The sequence below is a fragment of the Pleurodeles waltl genome, chromosome 3_1 (assembly GCF_031143425.1).
Source record: "Pleurodeles waltl isolate 20211129_DDA chromosome 3_1, aPleWal1.hap1.20221129, whole genome shotgun sequence".
NCBI classification, from domain to species: domain Eukaryota; kingdom Metazoa; phylum Chordata; class Amphibia; order Caudata; family Salamandridae; genus Pleurodeles; species Pleurodeles waltl.
Genome location: NC_090440.1, coordinates 426,158,468 through 426,175,232, shown reverse-complemented (window position 1 = coordinate 426,175,232; position 16,765 = coordinate 426,158,468). Strand labels below are relative to the sequence as shown.

At 43.0% G+C, this 16,765-nt stretch overlaps 1 protein-coding gene across 4 annotated transcripts in view; it reads right to left on the bottom strand.

Moving 5' to 3' along the window:
• Nucleotides 1-16,765, bottom strand: part of FANCI (FA complementation group I) — a 714,639-nt gene that overhangs the window by 635,773 nt on the left and 62,101 nt on the right. For all 4 annotated transcript variants that reach the window (XM_069222692.1, XM_069222696.1, XM_069222693.1 and 1 more), the window contains exons 7-11: nucleotides 7,166-7,207; nucleotides 6,183-6,306; nucleotides 5,673-5,758; nucleotides 4,544-4,676; nucleotides 3,812-3,904 (exon numbers count right to left, since the gene is read on the bottom strand). In XM_069222692.1, the coding sequence (XP_069078793.1) occupies nucleotides 3,812-3,904; nucleotides 4,544-4,676; nucleotides 5,673-5,758; nucleotides 6,183-6,306; nucleotides 7,166-7,207 (478 nt within the window). The remainder of the gene's footprint in view (nucleotides 1-3,811; nucleotides 3,905-4,543; nucleotides 4,677-5,672; nucleotides 5,759-6,182; nucleotides 6,307-7,165; nucleotides 7,208-16,765) is intronic.

The window sequence follows — 16,765 nt, the reverse complement described above, 5'->3', positions numbered from 1 at the left end:
AGACAGATCACAAACTACTATCTTAAAGCTGATTCTGAGTTTCACAAGGGTATAATGGCCCTCGGTGTCTGTTCACATTTAGAGGATTGTACATGGGAAAGCATTATAGGTGAGGGTGGCTACACGCTCTTCCTGGAGGGTAGGGCGGAGGCTTAGGACATGGGTCAGGAGGTATCAGTGGGAGATTTACAACTGTAAACCATTTTACCTACCCAGTCCCTCTTAAATTGATACAGTTGTGAGGGGCAGAGAGGTGTCTCCTGAATAAGGGAAATGTCCAGTTTTTGGGAGGAAAGATAGGACAGTACCTTTTTACATTTTACATAGTTGGTCATCCCATTCATATTGGGTGGGATGACAGTGAGAGGGTGATTCACCATGTTAATGGGGTGTAGGTGTGACTGGTAGGACCTTGGGTAAAGTGGGTGCAAGAAGGTTGCTATAGGGCCCTATGGCCTTGGTGGCAGGGGTGGATGGTTGGTTGGCTGGGAGGGGGAGGGGAGGGGGGGGGAGTAGAGAATCATGGTGGTAGTTAATGAAAGCGACCAGGCAGACACGGGGACCAAGGGGAGCTAGTGGGGGTGGGAGGGTGACTAGCAGGCAAGGACCTCTATCAGGGAGGAAGGGGATGGGGGCCCTGGTGATGTGGTGTTATATTAGAACATGATGGGGACAGGAATTAGACAGGGTAGGCTGTGATCCAGTCTGTCTATGCGGTGTGTTTAAGCTTCCCGAGGGTCCAAGTCCGCCATGGGATGATTACGATGGCTAGTAGTAGAGTGTCCCTGAATGCCTGACTGGTGTGAGAGAAGAGCAGTAATTGGATGGTAGTCCTACTGGAGTGGGACGTGGTGGAAAAGTGGAGGAGGATGTGAGGGCAAGCTGGCTGGGAATGTGTGGGCAGTAAGCAGGTACTAGTTATGGCCTAAGGTGAGAGCAGACATTGGGGGGGGGTTTAAATTAATGGATCCCGTCAATGTCGAAAGCACTTTGAGTTCAACCAGTGTAACAGGCCAGACAACACCCTGAGCGTCCGCACCCCATCTTCCTACGATACTCCTGCTACCTCAATGTCCCCGTCTCATGAAGGGCCCTGGCAAACCATACCAGCAACTTCTTTTCAAGGAGGTTGTTGGAGGCACCTACACCACAGACCCTTCCTGCACCGCTAGAAGCACCACTGGAGTCTATTCTTAAAGAACGTACCTCTATTGGTTCTCAGCTCACTAATATGGACACAAAAATCATGGAGCTTACTCAAGATGCTTGGATCATTAAAGCTGACAAGGGAATATTTCACTTTGGAGTGAATGTCGTAGATCAGTGGCTCGCATCCACAACGCAATCAGATTCTATGATATTCCAAGTACATGGGTTCCTACTCGACACTGTCCCCAAAGTGACTCCAAAATCCAAAGGGCGCACATAATCTGGGCTCACCATCCACCCACAGAAGGAGAAAGTAAGCCTCATCCAATTACTACCTGCTTCCTGTGACATGCCCACACTCAACAGATCCTACTGGAGGCATGTAAGCACAGTGGCCAGCTCCATATTGCGGCAGATTTCTCCCTGAAGACTAAGGACAATTGGCGGGTCATATTAAATATGGCCTCTTGGAGATGGCTGGAATGTGGATTACTATAGACAGCTGCTCAAGAGACTTTCACAACCCCACTGCCCTGACCTGCTTCTTGGATACCCTGTGTGACTCCTCCAAGGACACAACTCTTTCTCCTCCTAAAGAAATAGATGGCCCCAAAACACCTAGACATGGCTGTCATCAAGACAGTGCCCAACAGAAACAATTAAGAGAGGGAGAGGGTACTGGGAACAATGGAGGAACTGACCTGATATGATGACCAAAACAAGTCCAGATCACCCCTCAAATCCTCAACATCTCACAAGCATTCAACCCGACCTCTCTGAATTGAACAATCGACACTGGATGCCTACATCCTCGGCCTCTGGACCAGATGAGCACTAAAGGCCCCGAGAGCGGATCCTACTCTTGCTTGAATATCTCATGTTTGACTTTCTACGGCTGTTTTCATCTATCTGTGGTTTTCCTTCCAGCTATAGCTCCCCTTCTGTCTATAAGATCCCCCTTACCCCTCGAACCCCGATCAACCCCTGACCCACCCCGCTCCCTCTTTCTCCCCTCCTCCACACTCTGTCCCTCCCCTTCACACTTCCCACCACCTCGCCTTCCAGTGCCTACCCGCTGTTACTTCCCCACTTAAGCCCCATAGTACTTAATAACCATTTATGATCTGATAAGTCTAAAGATATAATCTGTTTCCCTCTCTACCTACCATTGGAGAATAAGTTGTTGTGATTGCTATTGTTACACTGTGATTGTACTAATTCATTGTCAATTGAACAACCTGCCGGCTGCGGGCGGGAGGGTTACAACAGGGAGTGCAGCGGGCAGGCACAGGCAAGTGGAGGGAGGGTGAACAGTCTGTGACTAGCGTAGGTCCAAAGAAGAATGAGCAGTGGCCCCAGGTCTCCATGTGAAACTTGCTGTGGCGGTGCGAAGGTCTGATCCAGAGCCCTCCGCTCCAACAGAGTGGAGAGGTGGTGGGAGTAGGGGTACCGACAGTGCTCTGTGAATGAGCCACAGTACTTATGTGTCAAAAAACAGCCTCACGGATCAGCTTGGGTGTGTGTGGAGGGTGGTGGGGGGGGTGGGGGGGTAGTGTTGACTGTCAGTGCAAGGAGTAGCTAGTCTGCAGCACTTGATGTGGGATGGCCCCAGCCTACTCATCTAGGCACCTCACAGTAGTGTCCTGTATGGAGGGGTGAGTCCAACTGCAAAGAGGGCAGCTGGTTCTACCGCCGGGCTCAGAGAGACTAGGGGTAGATGCCTACCTGCCCATCAAGGTCACTTGGGAGGCCTCAGTAGGATCTATTAGGATGTGGGATCTCACCATGCTGCTGGCATTAAGATACCAGAAGGCTCGAATTTAGCCAGGGAAGCAGAGCACAGCTCAGTGGGGTGTCAGCGGGCTTCCCTCTGTGCTCTGCAACGTTGTGAGGTTGCATAGGAGCCAACAAGCTGCATCTGCAGTAGGTGGTAAGTGTAGTTCTCGCTTCCCATTACCAGTGCTGGGTCCCTGAAGCCAACTGAGCAGTGGGGGTAAGTTGGTGAGCCCCTGAATGCATGCCCAAAGGGTCGGGTAGTGGCCCAGCTTTCCCCAAGGGCTGAGAAGGTTAGCAAAGTGACTGAGGTCTCATTTTATCCCCAGTGGAGTAAGAGCTCAGGGAAAAGCAGCCATCTGAGTCTGCAGCAACACAATTCCCATCCCGCTCATTCAATTCAAACATTTTGAAAGGGGGAGCATGTGACTTTACTACTGGTTAGACGTAATTAAGTGCACAGAGTTCTAAAGCTAGCAAACAAAAATAGGGTCCAGCAATAGGGTCTTAGTTATTTCTAGATCAGTAGCAACTGACTGGGTTCTGAGAAGATACAGGGGCTGGTGAATAATAATCTCAGTTACGGCATCAGTCGAGGTGTCTAGAAGGTAGAATTCTATTACAACGGAGACTGAAGTAGAAGATTGCCTTCCTCTGATAAGCCAAGGTCATAACTTCATATCTGCACAGCTGTGACTTATAGTTGTACCTGCATCAGAACATTTTAAGGTACTATATACTCTGTTTAAAGTGGCCAGGACTCAATAAGGAGTGAAGATGTGTGTAAACTTCTTCCAATAAATAATAACCATTGTTAAACTGTAATGTATGCTATTAATTAAAATATGTAATTTTTGCTTTAATGCAAGGGATATTCAAAATGTTATACCTGTTCCTCAAATCGGTGTATTCTTGCCACAGAGAGAAGAAGAGCAACACTGAAGGGGCAAATTATCTTGCTAGTGTCTCCTTGCTGTCCAGCCTAAAAATGTAATCAAAATTAGCTGATGCTTTTTAATGGGAGGATATAAATGCAAATACATATCTTATACATTAGCTGCCCCATAGTAAACAAAGAAAACCAAAAAACGTACGATAATCACAAGATCACAAGTGAAAACTAGGTAGTGGACCACTCTTCACGTGGCTAGTAGCCTGATAAAGTTTGGCTTTATTTTAAATGTGATAGATTGGCCTTGTGTGTTATGGTACGGCCCTGTGATGACATTCAAGAATTAAATATCAAGTTTAAATGTTTGTTGAGAGTGGGCATTTACATCTGGGAAACACTCTGAAGCAACTCAAATGAGGTATAGACCGTTGTTATGGGTCCAAACTTGGCACAAGTCAAAGTGGGTCCAGCTGGCCCACAGGTAAGCCATGAATACGTCAAAGGCCCAAATAATTATGAAACAGTCAAGAATATAAAAAAGTGTAAATGTTTTCCCCTCTCTACATAATGCAAGCCAGTTCTTCGGCTTGCCACCACTTCTAATATACACCTAATGCCTTGGGTGATGCAGAGTCCTCTAGAACAGAAAAATGCATAACAAATAAGGTAGGCAAACTGTTCACAAACATGAATTTTCTCTGAGTGTGTTATACTTGGACTTTGCTGTACCTTAAGATATTTGACAAGCTCCCGGCCTAGGTCTTGATCCAATTTGATAGCAAAGACAATGTGCAGGATGACCGTGCCTTCCACATGCCGAAGTTGATCTTGAGGAACAGTTACTGTTTCAAGCTCCATTGAACTACAATAACACAATATATCAATTACATGAAGGAAATTAGTGGAAATGTTGTAACTTCCATAGTTTCATAAATCAACAGTATCACAGGTAACAGCTTAAATTTTGTCTAAGTTTTAAAATACAACACAGAACTACATAACATGTTTTTGAAATAAAATACCCATTAACAAATCTAGGTGCAATGAACCTGATAATTTTGAAGACATACATACATACACATTGGAAAGAGACAGCACCGGATCAACAACATATTTACATACATACATACACAATGGTCAGAGATAGCACTGGGACAACAACATATTTATAAAACAAAGCACTGTTGCCCCACAAAAAATCATCTGATTGTGGATGGTTATGAGCAGTAATCAGTAGAGGTGCTGATGGCTTGACAGGAGGTGACAGCTGATTGGTTTGTCACTAGTAAAACAAACATGTCCCCGAAGGGGGGGTAAATCTGAACTACTTCAACTCGAAAAACATGCTGAATTTCTGTCAGGAGTGAGGAGTTTGCCATTTTGCCCAGGCTGATATAGGACTTTAGACTGAATTTACAATACAATTAGTATTTAGATGCTACATTGGCTTTGCAGGGCTATCTCTCTTTAAGAACTCCAAAGGTCATACGTATGTGCTTGATGATAGTGCAATAAGAGGTCATTTAAAGAAAGCTGCCCATATAAAACATACCATGGACATAAAGGAGTGCATGTTTTTACACAATGTTGCACAACTGTGAGCCTAGTCATGAATCACTACTTCTCAGCAAGGGTTTACAAAGGTACCACAGGCTATTCAACCCTGGACGTTTGATGAGAGTGTTAGCAATATTAAAAGTTATGATCAATGGATGACCTCAGTGAAGTGGACATTGCAAACTCCACCGAGATCAACAAGTCATAATTAGAGTGCTTTAGCCACAGGTAAAGTTGTGAAACAACTAACATTCACTTGACCCTATGACTCCCCAAAGAGGTGACAATACACAGTGCTTACTCCACGTTCTGTTCTTTTCCTTTATTCTGTTCATCCATATTGTTGAAGAAAGCAATAATTCCTTCCAAAATTGTCTTTTTACAACCCTAGAACATACAAATAATATTAGTCCATCATCTGACAATATACTTCATTAGGATGTGGTAATTTTATTATTGATTGTTAAGTCTAAATGTTTACAGTTTTATTTTTGCAACACAGAAAATCACCTGCTCATAATTGTGAACTTATTAAATGTATTTAAAACATTTCACAGGTTTAAGGCTAACGAAATTAGACTTTGCTCATCAGTAGTGAAAAGTGTGGAAGAAACTATCATTTTACTAACTGTGCTACTACACAAAAGTGGTAGCAATAATCGAAAACAATGTAATTACAGACACAAGCTAATGTGGGACAAGTGGTATAATCCATGACACACACAATGTATTGAAAGACACTGCTGTTCCTACAAAGTGTTCCAATAAATGAAAACTAAAGGAGCAATGTAATACAACAATGAACTCTTACCTTTGCCGAAAGAAGTAACAGCTGGTAGACTAGAGGAGGTATTTCCTGTAACTCCAGTTTGGGAAACATTCTTAGACCCTTTTCCACAACAAAAAGAAGCTCTTCTGAGTTAAGTGGGACATCTCTATAGGAAAAAATGAAAAAGGTTTATTTAATATTTAACATTACCTATGTTGATTTTAAAGCCCTACAACAAACTCAGCATTTGTATTAAAAGATCCTAGAGCTAACTAATAAACATACATATGGGTTACAGATTCTACAATTTTCAATTGAGGACATCTTTGACTTTTCCCCAGCTTAGAGAGCGAGTGCAATGAGTTTGTTGGTCCCAGCTCAGTCTACAGCATGCAAAACAACATGTGTCACATCACCATAGCACTGCGAGAGCCAGAACAACAGTTGCAAGGACAAAACAAAATAAAATAAAGTATTCAGGCTTCTACAGCACATTAAAAAAAAAGACATCAAGTTGCCAGAAACACAAAGAACTGGACATGAGATAAGTCTGAAAAAAGTTGAGTAGGAAGGGGAATTCACATGCTTCCTTTGTTGTGTCTTGAGAGGTAAAAAGATTCTTAATAAAACACAGACAAGAGGGTGAAAGAAATGGTAATGACCATGTCATTGCTGCTACGGAAGGAAGAGATCAGAAAGAAGTAGTGACAGTGAACAACACTGCTCTAACAAAGCTGCACTCTCTGCAAGCCAATAGGCAGAGAATCGGTGGATGGAACAGGGCAAAGTGTATCTATCAAGCAATATAACCCAAAGGATGAACAGAAAATAACTATCAGCAAAGAGACTATGTTTCACTCCATATTCTTGATATCATATCCAAACAGAACATCCACCAAGATGAAGAGATTGGAAAACCCAGTAAATGTTGTACATGTTCCCTGGGCCTATGTCTAGCTCAGGGCAAGACATCGTCCAACTTTAAAAAGGTGCAGGTCAATCAGCAGGAGAAAAGCAATACTTACCTGAACATTGAGGTGAGGTTAATCACACACTGTGGATCCCACCTGTTTAAGTAAAATGAAAGCATCCTTGTTATTGGATTCCATATAAAAAGCTGTCCCTAAAACTCAATCTTTAAATCAAACACAAAGAGAGATCACACTTAAAATCTAAATGAATATGAAATCTTAAAATATTTAAGGCTAGCTTTAAACATATTTAAACCCCCCACAATTAAACTTTTAATTGTGAACTGGGTGCAAATTGTGAATTTACTGACACCTAATGCACAGATACATTAAAGACTTACTTGTCTGTTTGTCACTAATAAATTAAAAATGATACAGTATAGATTTTGCACCAGCAGTTACCTCACCCCTGCTACCGTAGGTAAATTTCACACTCCCTTTGTTTTTGTGCGAGATGTAAAACTCCTAATACATTCTTCAACTACACTGTCTATTCTTCATCTACACTAGATGCGTTTTGGACTAAGGTTTTAGACGACAGAACAAAGACTGTTACTGGGATTCATATGGTCAAAGTCTCTGCCATTATCTAAAGAGATTAATTACTGAAAACCTCCTCTATGGATAGGTTATTTAGATCTGGCATTTCTGTTAGCTAAATGATGTATCACCCCTTCAATGGATGCATCTGCAGTTGCCTAGCTATATTCCTCAAATAAAGATTTGGCTCTTTGCAATTAACAGCAGAATTGGTTCGGAGGCCTCATCCAGTTAGTAAAATGCCCAAAGGTTAAAAGGGAGGTCTATTATAAGAACCTAGGAAGAATGTAGCTCTACATGAATTCTTCTGAATCTGATTGATGGGCAACTACTTGCTTTTATGGGGAGGTGGGATTGAGTTCCCTTGATGCTTTAAGCAGGGCCCAAGGATTTTGATGTCCTCAACTGGAAAAAGCAGTGCCTATTTAACACACCCACAACTTGTGAATTTAGGTTTCTTGTTGTATTTTGTTGGTTATAAAATTGAAAAAACAAAACGTTTCGAAAACCTAAATGTTTTAAAAGAATGTTCCAAGCGCAAAAAGGACTATGATTTTGTTTAGACATTTTTTAATTGCTATTTTGATAATATCATTTGAGAATAAGAGCTATAAGATTTGTCCTCACAAAGTACTCTGCACTAAACAGATATTCTAGACTACATAAGATCCCAAAAGGAACAATAGAATCATTAAAAACACAAGTAACAAAACAGCTACCTCGCGTAACCGGTACAGTTTAGACAGTGCCTGAGCTGACCTCCCCACACATAGCATAAACCCCACCAGGACACAATACCATAATTCCTGTCCAACCACCACCTCATTCTTAGCCCTACCAAGCAAAAGAAAAACAGCAGTACTAAACGTGAACATGACAAATGGATCATGCCACATACCTTAAACACTCCATCCCATATACCAATTAAGTACTCCAACCACCCTTCGAGTCGAATAGAGAAAAGCAGCAATCCATGCAAGAGGAAATGCAGTTAAAGTTAACCAGCTCAAAAAGGGACCCCATTTCTCGTTGTATACATGGATTCGCTCTTAAACCTTGTAGATACTTCTTTCATAGGTAGCCAAAAGGTACAGCTCAGAAAGCCATTCTTGATATCTGGGCACCTGTGACGTACATCAATGCCATAATATGCAGATCTTTGCCACCATAAGGGTTGTCGACATCCATCTTCGCCTACAGGAAGTCATATCATCCAAGGTGACAAGGTCATGTAGCAAGGCCAGTTTGTCAGACTCCTCAAAAGAAATATAAGTAGTTGAGTGTAGCAAATCCATACAGAATGACAGTAGGTATCTAGTGTAGGGTATGACCATAACATATGATACAAATCAAAATCAACATTTGGATACCTCCAGCATAAAGTGCTAGGAGCCAAGCGTGCCCTATGCAACTTGAATGGAGACCAATAACAATCATGGAGGATTTTGAAATATGCGCACTTTAAGTGTGCTTCTCTGAGTAAGCATTTGTGATACTCTGATAAGTCCTTCCAGTCAGCCTCCAAGTATGCTACCCAAACCGCTACTGCCAATAGAATCTAGCTGCTAAACGAGGATTGTGGGAGTAAAGCTTGTCAATGAGTATTTGGTGCATATTGGACACACCTCCCATGAAAAAAACCCATAGCTTGAGATAGTATAAAATCGGTGATGCCAAGAGATGTATTGGATCTCGCCCAAGCTTACCTCTCAAGCAATGCCACACTTGCCAATACCACGAATGCAGCAACAAATCTCATTTCAATATCTCAAAGGAACCAAATGAATCCCCATCAAGGTCTCCAATTGCTTTACCCCCTCAATCTTCCCAGGGGGCCCCTTGATCGGCTGATCCATAGTGATTTCCTCATTGTACCTGAATGGCATTGCTTTATGAACATTTCTATAAACTCCCAAGAGTCAGTGTGAATCTTAATAAGCAGCCAATATAGCTCATATGGTAGGAGGGCAAACGAGGTTTCCAAAACATGGGTATTGTATAAAATACCTGAACTCATTGGGGCCCATGCAAAGTCCTGATCCCATGACACCCAAAGAAGCTGATCAGCGGTAGGTGCCAACAAATAGGCCAGTTGCAATTAATGTTGCGCGAGACAGTAAAGCCACATGTCAGGAAGTGGAAGACCTCCCAATCTGGTATCTGCATGCAATTTTGAAGAGTTAAGGCGTGGTTTCCTACCCTCCCACAATTAAACTTTTAATTGTGAACTGGGCGCAAATGCTCTGATTAATAGCATAAAGGGTAGGCGTAGGAATAATCAAGAGCCGCATCCCAAAGACATAGTTAAATCTGGGAGTCGTCACTATTTTATTTATCTGTATGCTACCTGAAAAAGACACCTGTAAGGTTGTCCATCTTGTGAAATCCTGCTTCATTCTAGTCAACAATGCCTGGATATTGTCAGCCGCCATGTTGTCCAATCCTCTGTTTATCAACAATGCCAAATACTTCAAACCCAAGGCCTTCCATGTGAAGCCAAAAGCATCACAGAGTTTGCTCTGCATCACGTGATTACTAACAACTCTTATTTAGACCAATTTATCTTCTACCCGGAGAAGAGCAAAAAAAAATAAAGCTTCAATTAGAGACAGAATTTGGGGAACAGAGGTGTCTGGCTCACTCAAAGTCAATAAAATATCATCTGTGTAAAGCAATATCTCCCAAGGACCCACAGGCGTATCCACTTCCTGTACTAGAGGGGACTGACTGATAGCTGCCGCCAAAGGCTCAAGAGCTAAAAGGAACAACAATGGCGACAGCGGGCAATCATGGAAGGGCTTTGATAAATGACATCCACAGTCAAAGCCACCGGATCTTAGACAAAAAGCCAGGTCCTATCCCTGCCCTACTCAAGGGGATACCCCATTCAATCCAGTAAAAAGTATGCAAGGCATCCAAAGAGAGCAGCAGCTTATCGTCCAAATCATTTTGTACTTGCCTGGTACAAATCCTACCTGAGAGCTATGCATCAAGCTGGGGAGGACTTTAAGGCGGGTTGCAAGTATTTTTATGAGAATCTTCATGTCGGCATTAATGAGCAATATAGGACAGTAGCTCGCACAATTAGTATGATCCTCAAAGTTTCAATGTAAGGCTAATAACTGCTCTATTAAACTCCGTATCACCCTCTAGCGCCTTAAAAAGTCTATAAAGAAGCTGGACTGACCTTTCTGATAATCTAAGTCAACCAGGAAACCATCATCATCCCTGGGGCTTTGTTGTTGGGCATGCTCTTGATAGCTTCCAAACGCTCTTACTCCATGTTCTGCCCATCAAGTTCCTGCCTACCATCCTCTGACAAGAAGGGGAGGCAAAGATCCAGTTCATAGGCAGTATTAACAGGAGACTCTGTGCTATAAATTGCTGAGAAGAAATGGGCAAATGTTTCCGTACTCTCTATCGGACATGTGCACAATCTCAGAGTCTTGCTACAGATCGCTAGAATGGCAAACTTGGACTTCCGTTGACGTTATTGCTCTGCTAAAAGCCTGCTTGCGTTCTAAAATGTGCACTGTAATGAAATTTAGCTCACTCTAACAAACGTAAGAAATCTAGTGTGGGATGCCATACATTAGATTCTGTGAAATCGTGTACTACCCTCTCCACAATCAAGACTGCATATCTCAAGCCTCTCAGGGATCGCCAAATCACACATAAGCACACTTCTCAAGGTGGTCTTCCCCACTGCCCACAACACCTGCTGCCCACCACACATGCTCAGAAGTCGTTAAGGATTCATTGTCTAACAGGTATTGACTCAGCGGGTCTTTAGGTTCATGTTTACTCTCTGGAGTACGATAATGCGAGAGATTCAGCCAACAGCGCTTGGAAGCAGAGGACACATGTCCCAGATCCAGCTCCAAAACCATCATGGCATGATCCGAGAGTCACCCAGATTCAATAGTCTAGTCACACAGGAAGACCAAGAAGGCATGGGACATTAGAAAGACATCTATCAGGGACCAAGTTCCATGAACACAGGAGATGAATGTATACTCCTTACCTCTAGGGTGTCCGGCACCACAGGCCTCTCAGGCCATGATTGTGAGGCACATCATGTAGGATCACTCTACCATTGTCATTAGCCCTATTCTGCAGGCCAGAGCAATCTAAATAGGGGTCAAACAGCACTACATTCCAGTACCCTTCTATCATCATCATGGTGGAACCAAATTCAGTCAGCAGTCTGGATAACATTGGAGAAAAAAAAAGGCGCCCAATCATGATTGGAGGCATACACTGTATCAACTATCAAAATATGATCCATAGCTTTAAATTTTACAAAGACCAATGAGTCCGTCCATGTTATCAATGACTGGTACAGATTTATGGAACAGGATAGCAACACCACACCATTTCAGAGAAGTCTGAGATTCAGAAGTGGCAGCAGAACTGGTGGGCAGTATACTGCTATTAACACCACCCACCTAATCTCTCCTTAATTTACTAGATTCCAAAAGATGTCTGGAAACATCAAGACGATATAAGTCAGTATCTTCTTCCTCTTAATGTGCTGTGGAAGGCCAATAACTTTAAGGGATAATGTGTCTTTTGGGCTGTGGGGGCAATGACATGAATCAAGGGCAAATCTAATATATTCTCTGTGTGAAGGCGATGGACTAGTGTTAGGTTTAGAGAGGGTAAGGCAATATGTGTGTGGGCCTTTATAATTATGTGCAAGCGGGACTAAAGCAGTAGGTATCTAAAAACTGCAAGGGTGCTAAGGACCAGATAGCGGTTAGTGTTACAAAAGGCAAAAATGCAATAGTTAAAAAGATAGTATGCGGCTTTAGTTAACAAGAGAATATAAACAACTTTAAACAAGCAAGTGTACCTCCTAAACCTCTGTCATCCCAGCGTTTCCTACTAGGAACCCATTTCTATTACATTGCAGGACCACTCCAGGCCACGAAGCTCAACTAGGACCACTCTACTTTTGCACAGTTTATGGACATGCACAGCAGTCATCATCCAAAGAGTAAAGCAAACATAAGAAAGAGGCACACCAACAAAACTTGAAACCCTGAAAAAGCTCTAATACTGACACAAGTAGCTCCCCCTACATATCTCAAAAGCTGAATGGATGGGTGCTTTTCTGAGAGTATCATACAGCCCATACAACGGGATCCCTGGAATAGTAGTCACAAGTCCAATAAGTGAATCTATAGGTAAGAAGTAGTCAAAGTTTGATGGGAGAGCGAGACTTGTCACAGCCCCTTACCATCGACTTTGCACAGAATCCAGCTTCTGAAGTTCCAAGGTATCAGCACTCAGACCTTCTCGCTGAGTAGTCTCTAAACCCAAACCTATACTGTGAGAGCCAGGTCACGACACCTCTTAGTCCACTCCACTCCACGCAAGTAAAACAAAAACTGATCAAGATTGTCCAGCTCCTTAAATTCTTTGTTCGCCATCAATGGTAGGGAGCTTACTGGCCAGTTTCAGGAAGCCGTAGCAGATACCAAGTTTCCTCAAAGTCAGACGAAACGCCAAGAATTTCTTAAGATGAAGCACTATATCGTGAGAAATCAGCAGCAACTAACTTAGCACGCAATAAGAAAAGAACCAGTGTGTCGCCCAGCCACAACAATGACCTGCCACGCTTGCTGATGGCGTAGGAAACAATCAATAATTGGTAGTGATATATTCCAACAATTAGCTCCCCTATCACAGATTCCGTGTGCCCTCTAGAATTCCAACAGGGGCATAAAGATCAACTCTGTAAGCTCTAGAACGAAAACAGAAAAGAAGCCACACATTTTTTTTGCCTCTATATCCTCTGGCACACCAAAAAGTGAAGGTGCCACACCTCACTCACCACATCAGGATTAGTTTTCAGGACAGTCAGGCATTCCGCTACAACATCAACCCTACGATCCGTAGTGTCTAACCATTTATGCAAAAAGCTAAGGTCCAATCTCAGGGATTTAAGCTCAGCCACTGTGGACTTGGTGTCTGCATGCATTAGGGCCACTGTCATCTTAACGCTTGTAAGTTCCCTTTATTACCGTTTCCAATATGACATTAGTTATGTTAGGGGTAGCAAGCTTCAACTTTCCAGCTAAGATGTCTGTAAAGAGTAGCTAACTAGTTATCTTGCCCTTGGACATCGGGGAGAGCTAGAAAGGACAATCTCAATATGAGGGATAGGTCCCCAACAGAATCACAGATCCAATTGATTAGGGAAGTACAAGTGACATAGTCTGTTAGGTGAACACAGTCATTTCTGATAACCTCAGGAAGTTAAATGAACTCAATTTAGCAGTGCCTTCAACACAAAACCACTCAGGGTTGTGAGCTGTAATCCCACCACAACTGTGTTCAGCAAGGAGAATAAGCCAAAATCAGGAGCGTATCTCAGGATTATTCTGTGTGATTGCAGTGCACCACTAAGAAGGCCTCATACTGGCAATATACACTCAAAAAGTGTGAGGAGATCAAGAGCGGACACAAAGGTCAATGTCCATTCTAACACCACAACTCAGAATGTCTTAGCTGCAGCAAACTCTATGTACTCCAGTCATAACTCAATCACCCTAGAGCTACAACAGGGCAGGACAGGTTGCCAGTTGAAACTATGTACCAGCCCTCTGACACTTATTCAGGTGGAAATGTTAACAGGCTATAATAGGGAAGGTAGCCAACAATTGAGTCACCCACGTGAAATCGTCAGGCCCAAGTTACAGGTCTGCTGTAGATGGGTAGATAAGCCCCAAGCCATGTAGACTAAACCAGCACTGCTAACTGCAGAGCTGAGGAGAGCACAGAGGAGCCCCCCTAATTTAGCCTACAGCTGCAACCTCAGTTAACACCAAGAGGGCGGCTTTGTTGTTGAAAAGTCAGCTCCCAGGCCCAGTAGCAACAAATGACAATCTGAGGGGCCAAGTACACCTAATTCCCTAAAATGGGGTGCAGATCAACGATCTGCTGATCGGGCTGTTTAACCACTGCACTGAGCAAGCTATTGAATAAGCCCCTGCCCGGCTTCTCTATCACTAGATGTGCCTCCTATTTCTGCAACACCCCTGTGATGTAAACAAGGAACCCAAGTTCCATAAAATTTTTAAAGGATTGTCCGAGTAGAGTGAAAGTCAGCAATCCTCGGCGCGACCAGGCTTAGCTTCTTCTCCGTAGTGAAATGCCTCCTGGGAGACCATCAGACGAGGCCAAAAGACTCATTCCTACTTCTGCATCAGGCTCCCTTCGAAATGTGGATCGGGAGAGCTTGGGGGTCCACTGATTTTACCAAGGGGATCCCTACTGGCGTAGTGGGAACCATCATTTTGTGCCCGACCATTATCTTGCCTCCTGTCTCACCGATATCTGTCTCACTGTTCTTCCCTTGCTCCTCCTGTGACTTACACATGTGCAAGCTTGGTAATCTGGTACTACACTAGTTACCGGTTAGCAGTCCCCACTTTACATCATATTTCAACTACCTTTTATGTACCCAGATGTATCCATACTCTGCCCGCAATTTGCTCTTCATACCTATTCCCTCTCTATCAGAGATAGTGTTCCTACTAGTGTTGACTCAGGGGCACAACTTAACTCAAACCTTTGAGGAGAGTGTGGGGGGGGGGGGGGTGGTGAGCAATTGTAACAGTGTGGGTGGAGCCAGAATCACAACTGATATCAAACTTATTTGTGGCACCCCTTTACTTTTAATGTAACGTGCATAACATCGAATGATCCCACTCTGGACAATGTATGTACAATATTATATTTTTAGACACACTCGGCCATTAACATTGGGCTCGGCTAACTATTAGGGTTTCGACTTTTACCAGAGAAAAATACCAGCCATCTGTTCACATTTTAACATTCTGAAAATGCTAGAACCCGATTCAGAAGTAGAACTTTATACAAAATTGTATGCACTCATTTTTAACATAGCCTTATTGTCTTTTTTTCATTTAATTATCAGTTAGGGGTCATTAAAGCAACTGTTTTAGTATTTGAGTGTTTTCTTCTTACATTTACTGTTTAAAATATTACTGATAAGGGGAAAAAACTGACTTCAGGTGATTGGTCTCATTTTGTAATGGCAGGATCATTAAAATACCTGTCATGCTGGTATAATTCTGATCAGGTGGAAACCATACTTACTATACTTTGTAGGCGTTTTCCATCAGGGAATTTTAGCAAAATGAATGGAAAATGCTGACACAATCTAGGTTTGGCCAGTAGACCTAGGAGTATTGGAAATTGCAAGTTCTAATTTCAAGGCAAAAACACTGCCAGTGCATTCCAAAACACACCTTGCCAGCTACATTGGTCTCAACCCACTGACACTTCAAAAACAAATTTTACTACATATTTGAGTATCTTCTACATTTGTAATATCGGTGGAAATTGGTACAATTTAGGCACATTTGCATAGTTACTGTTCTGTTCACACTACGTTCCCAAGCACATAATACCATTACAGTACTTGAATAATTGTATGTTGATACAGGAAACAATTCCCATCTAGGGAAAGGATGCTTCACATCCAAACTCTAGAACTCTTAGAATTTAAAAGCTGTACTCCAGCATACCCCTGAGTGCCAGCTCCAATCGTGTACTCCTAGTTCTGACGAGCTTGGGAATGCCCGTAGTCTGTAATGCAATCCAAGTTCAGAAAAAAGTTGCACTAATAACACATGAAGCCTAGATATTGAGCATAGAGTGTGATTATCGCTCTTGCTCCCAAAACAGAACACCTGGATCCGTCGTGCTGCGACACACGGCACGAGACCCCAGCCTCTCCTGCATTACTCGAGGCCCCAAATTGGGCATGGGGCCTCGTTTCTCTTCTGGCACAGAGCGCCTCCATTAAATGACAGCGTTTCCCCCACTTACCTGCTATTGTGTTCCTTCTCTTGCTGTCACCCTCGTTGTTTCTCCCTTTTTATGTTTTTCCCTTTTTCCCATCATTCCTCTCTCTTCCCAGCATACCTTGGTTCCCTACACTCTATGGTGCCTTGTCTATTACCTTCTGTGTATTGTTCCCTATCCAATATGGTGTCCTTTTACTTCCCTTTGCCCGTTTCCTGTTCTCTGGGTATTTAAGGGCTGTGATTTTTTTCCTTCTTGCGCTGCAACACTTCC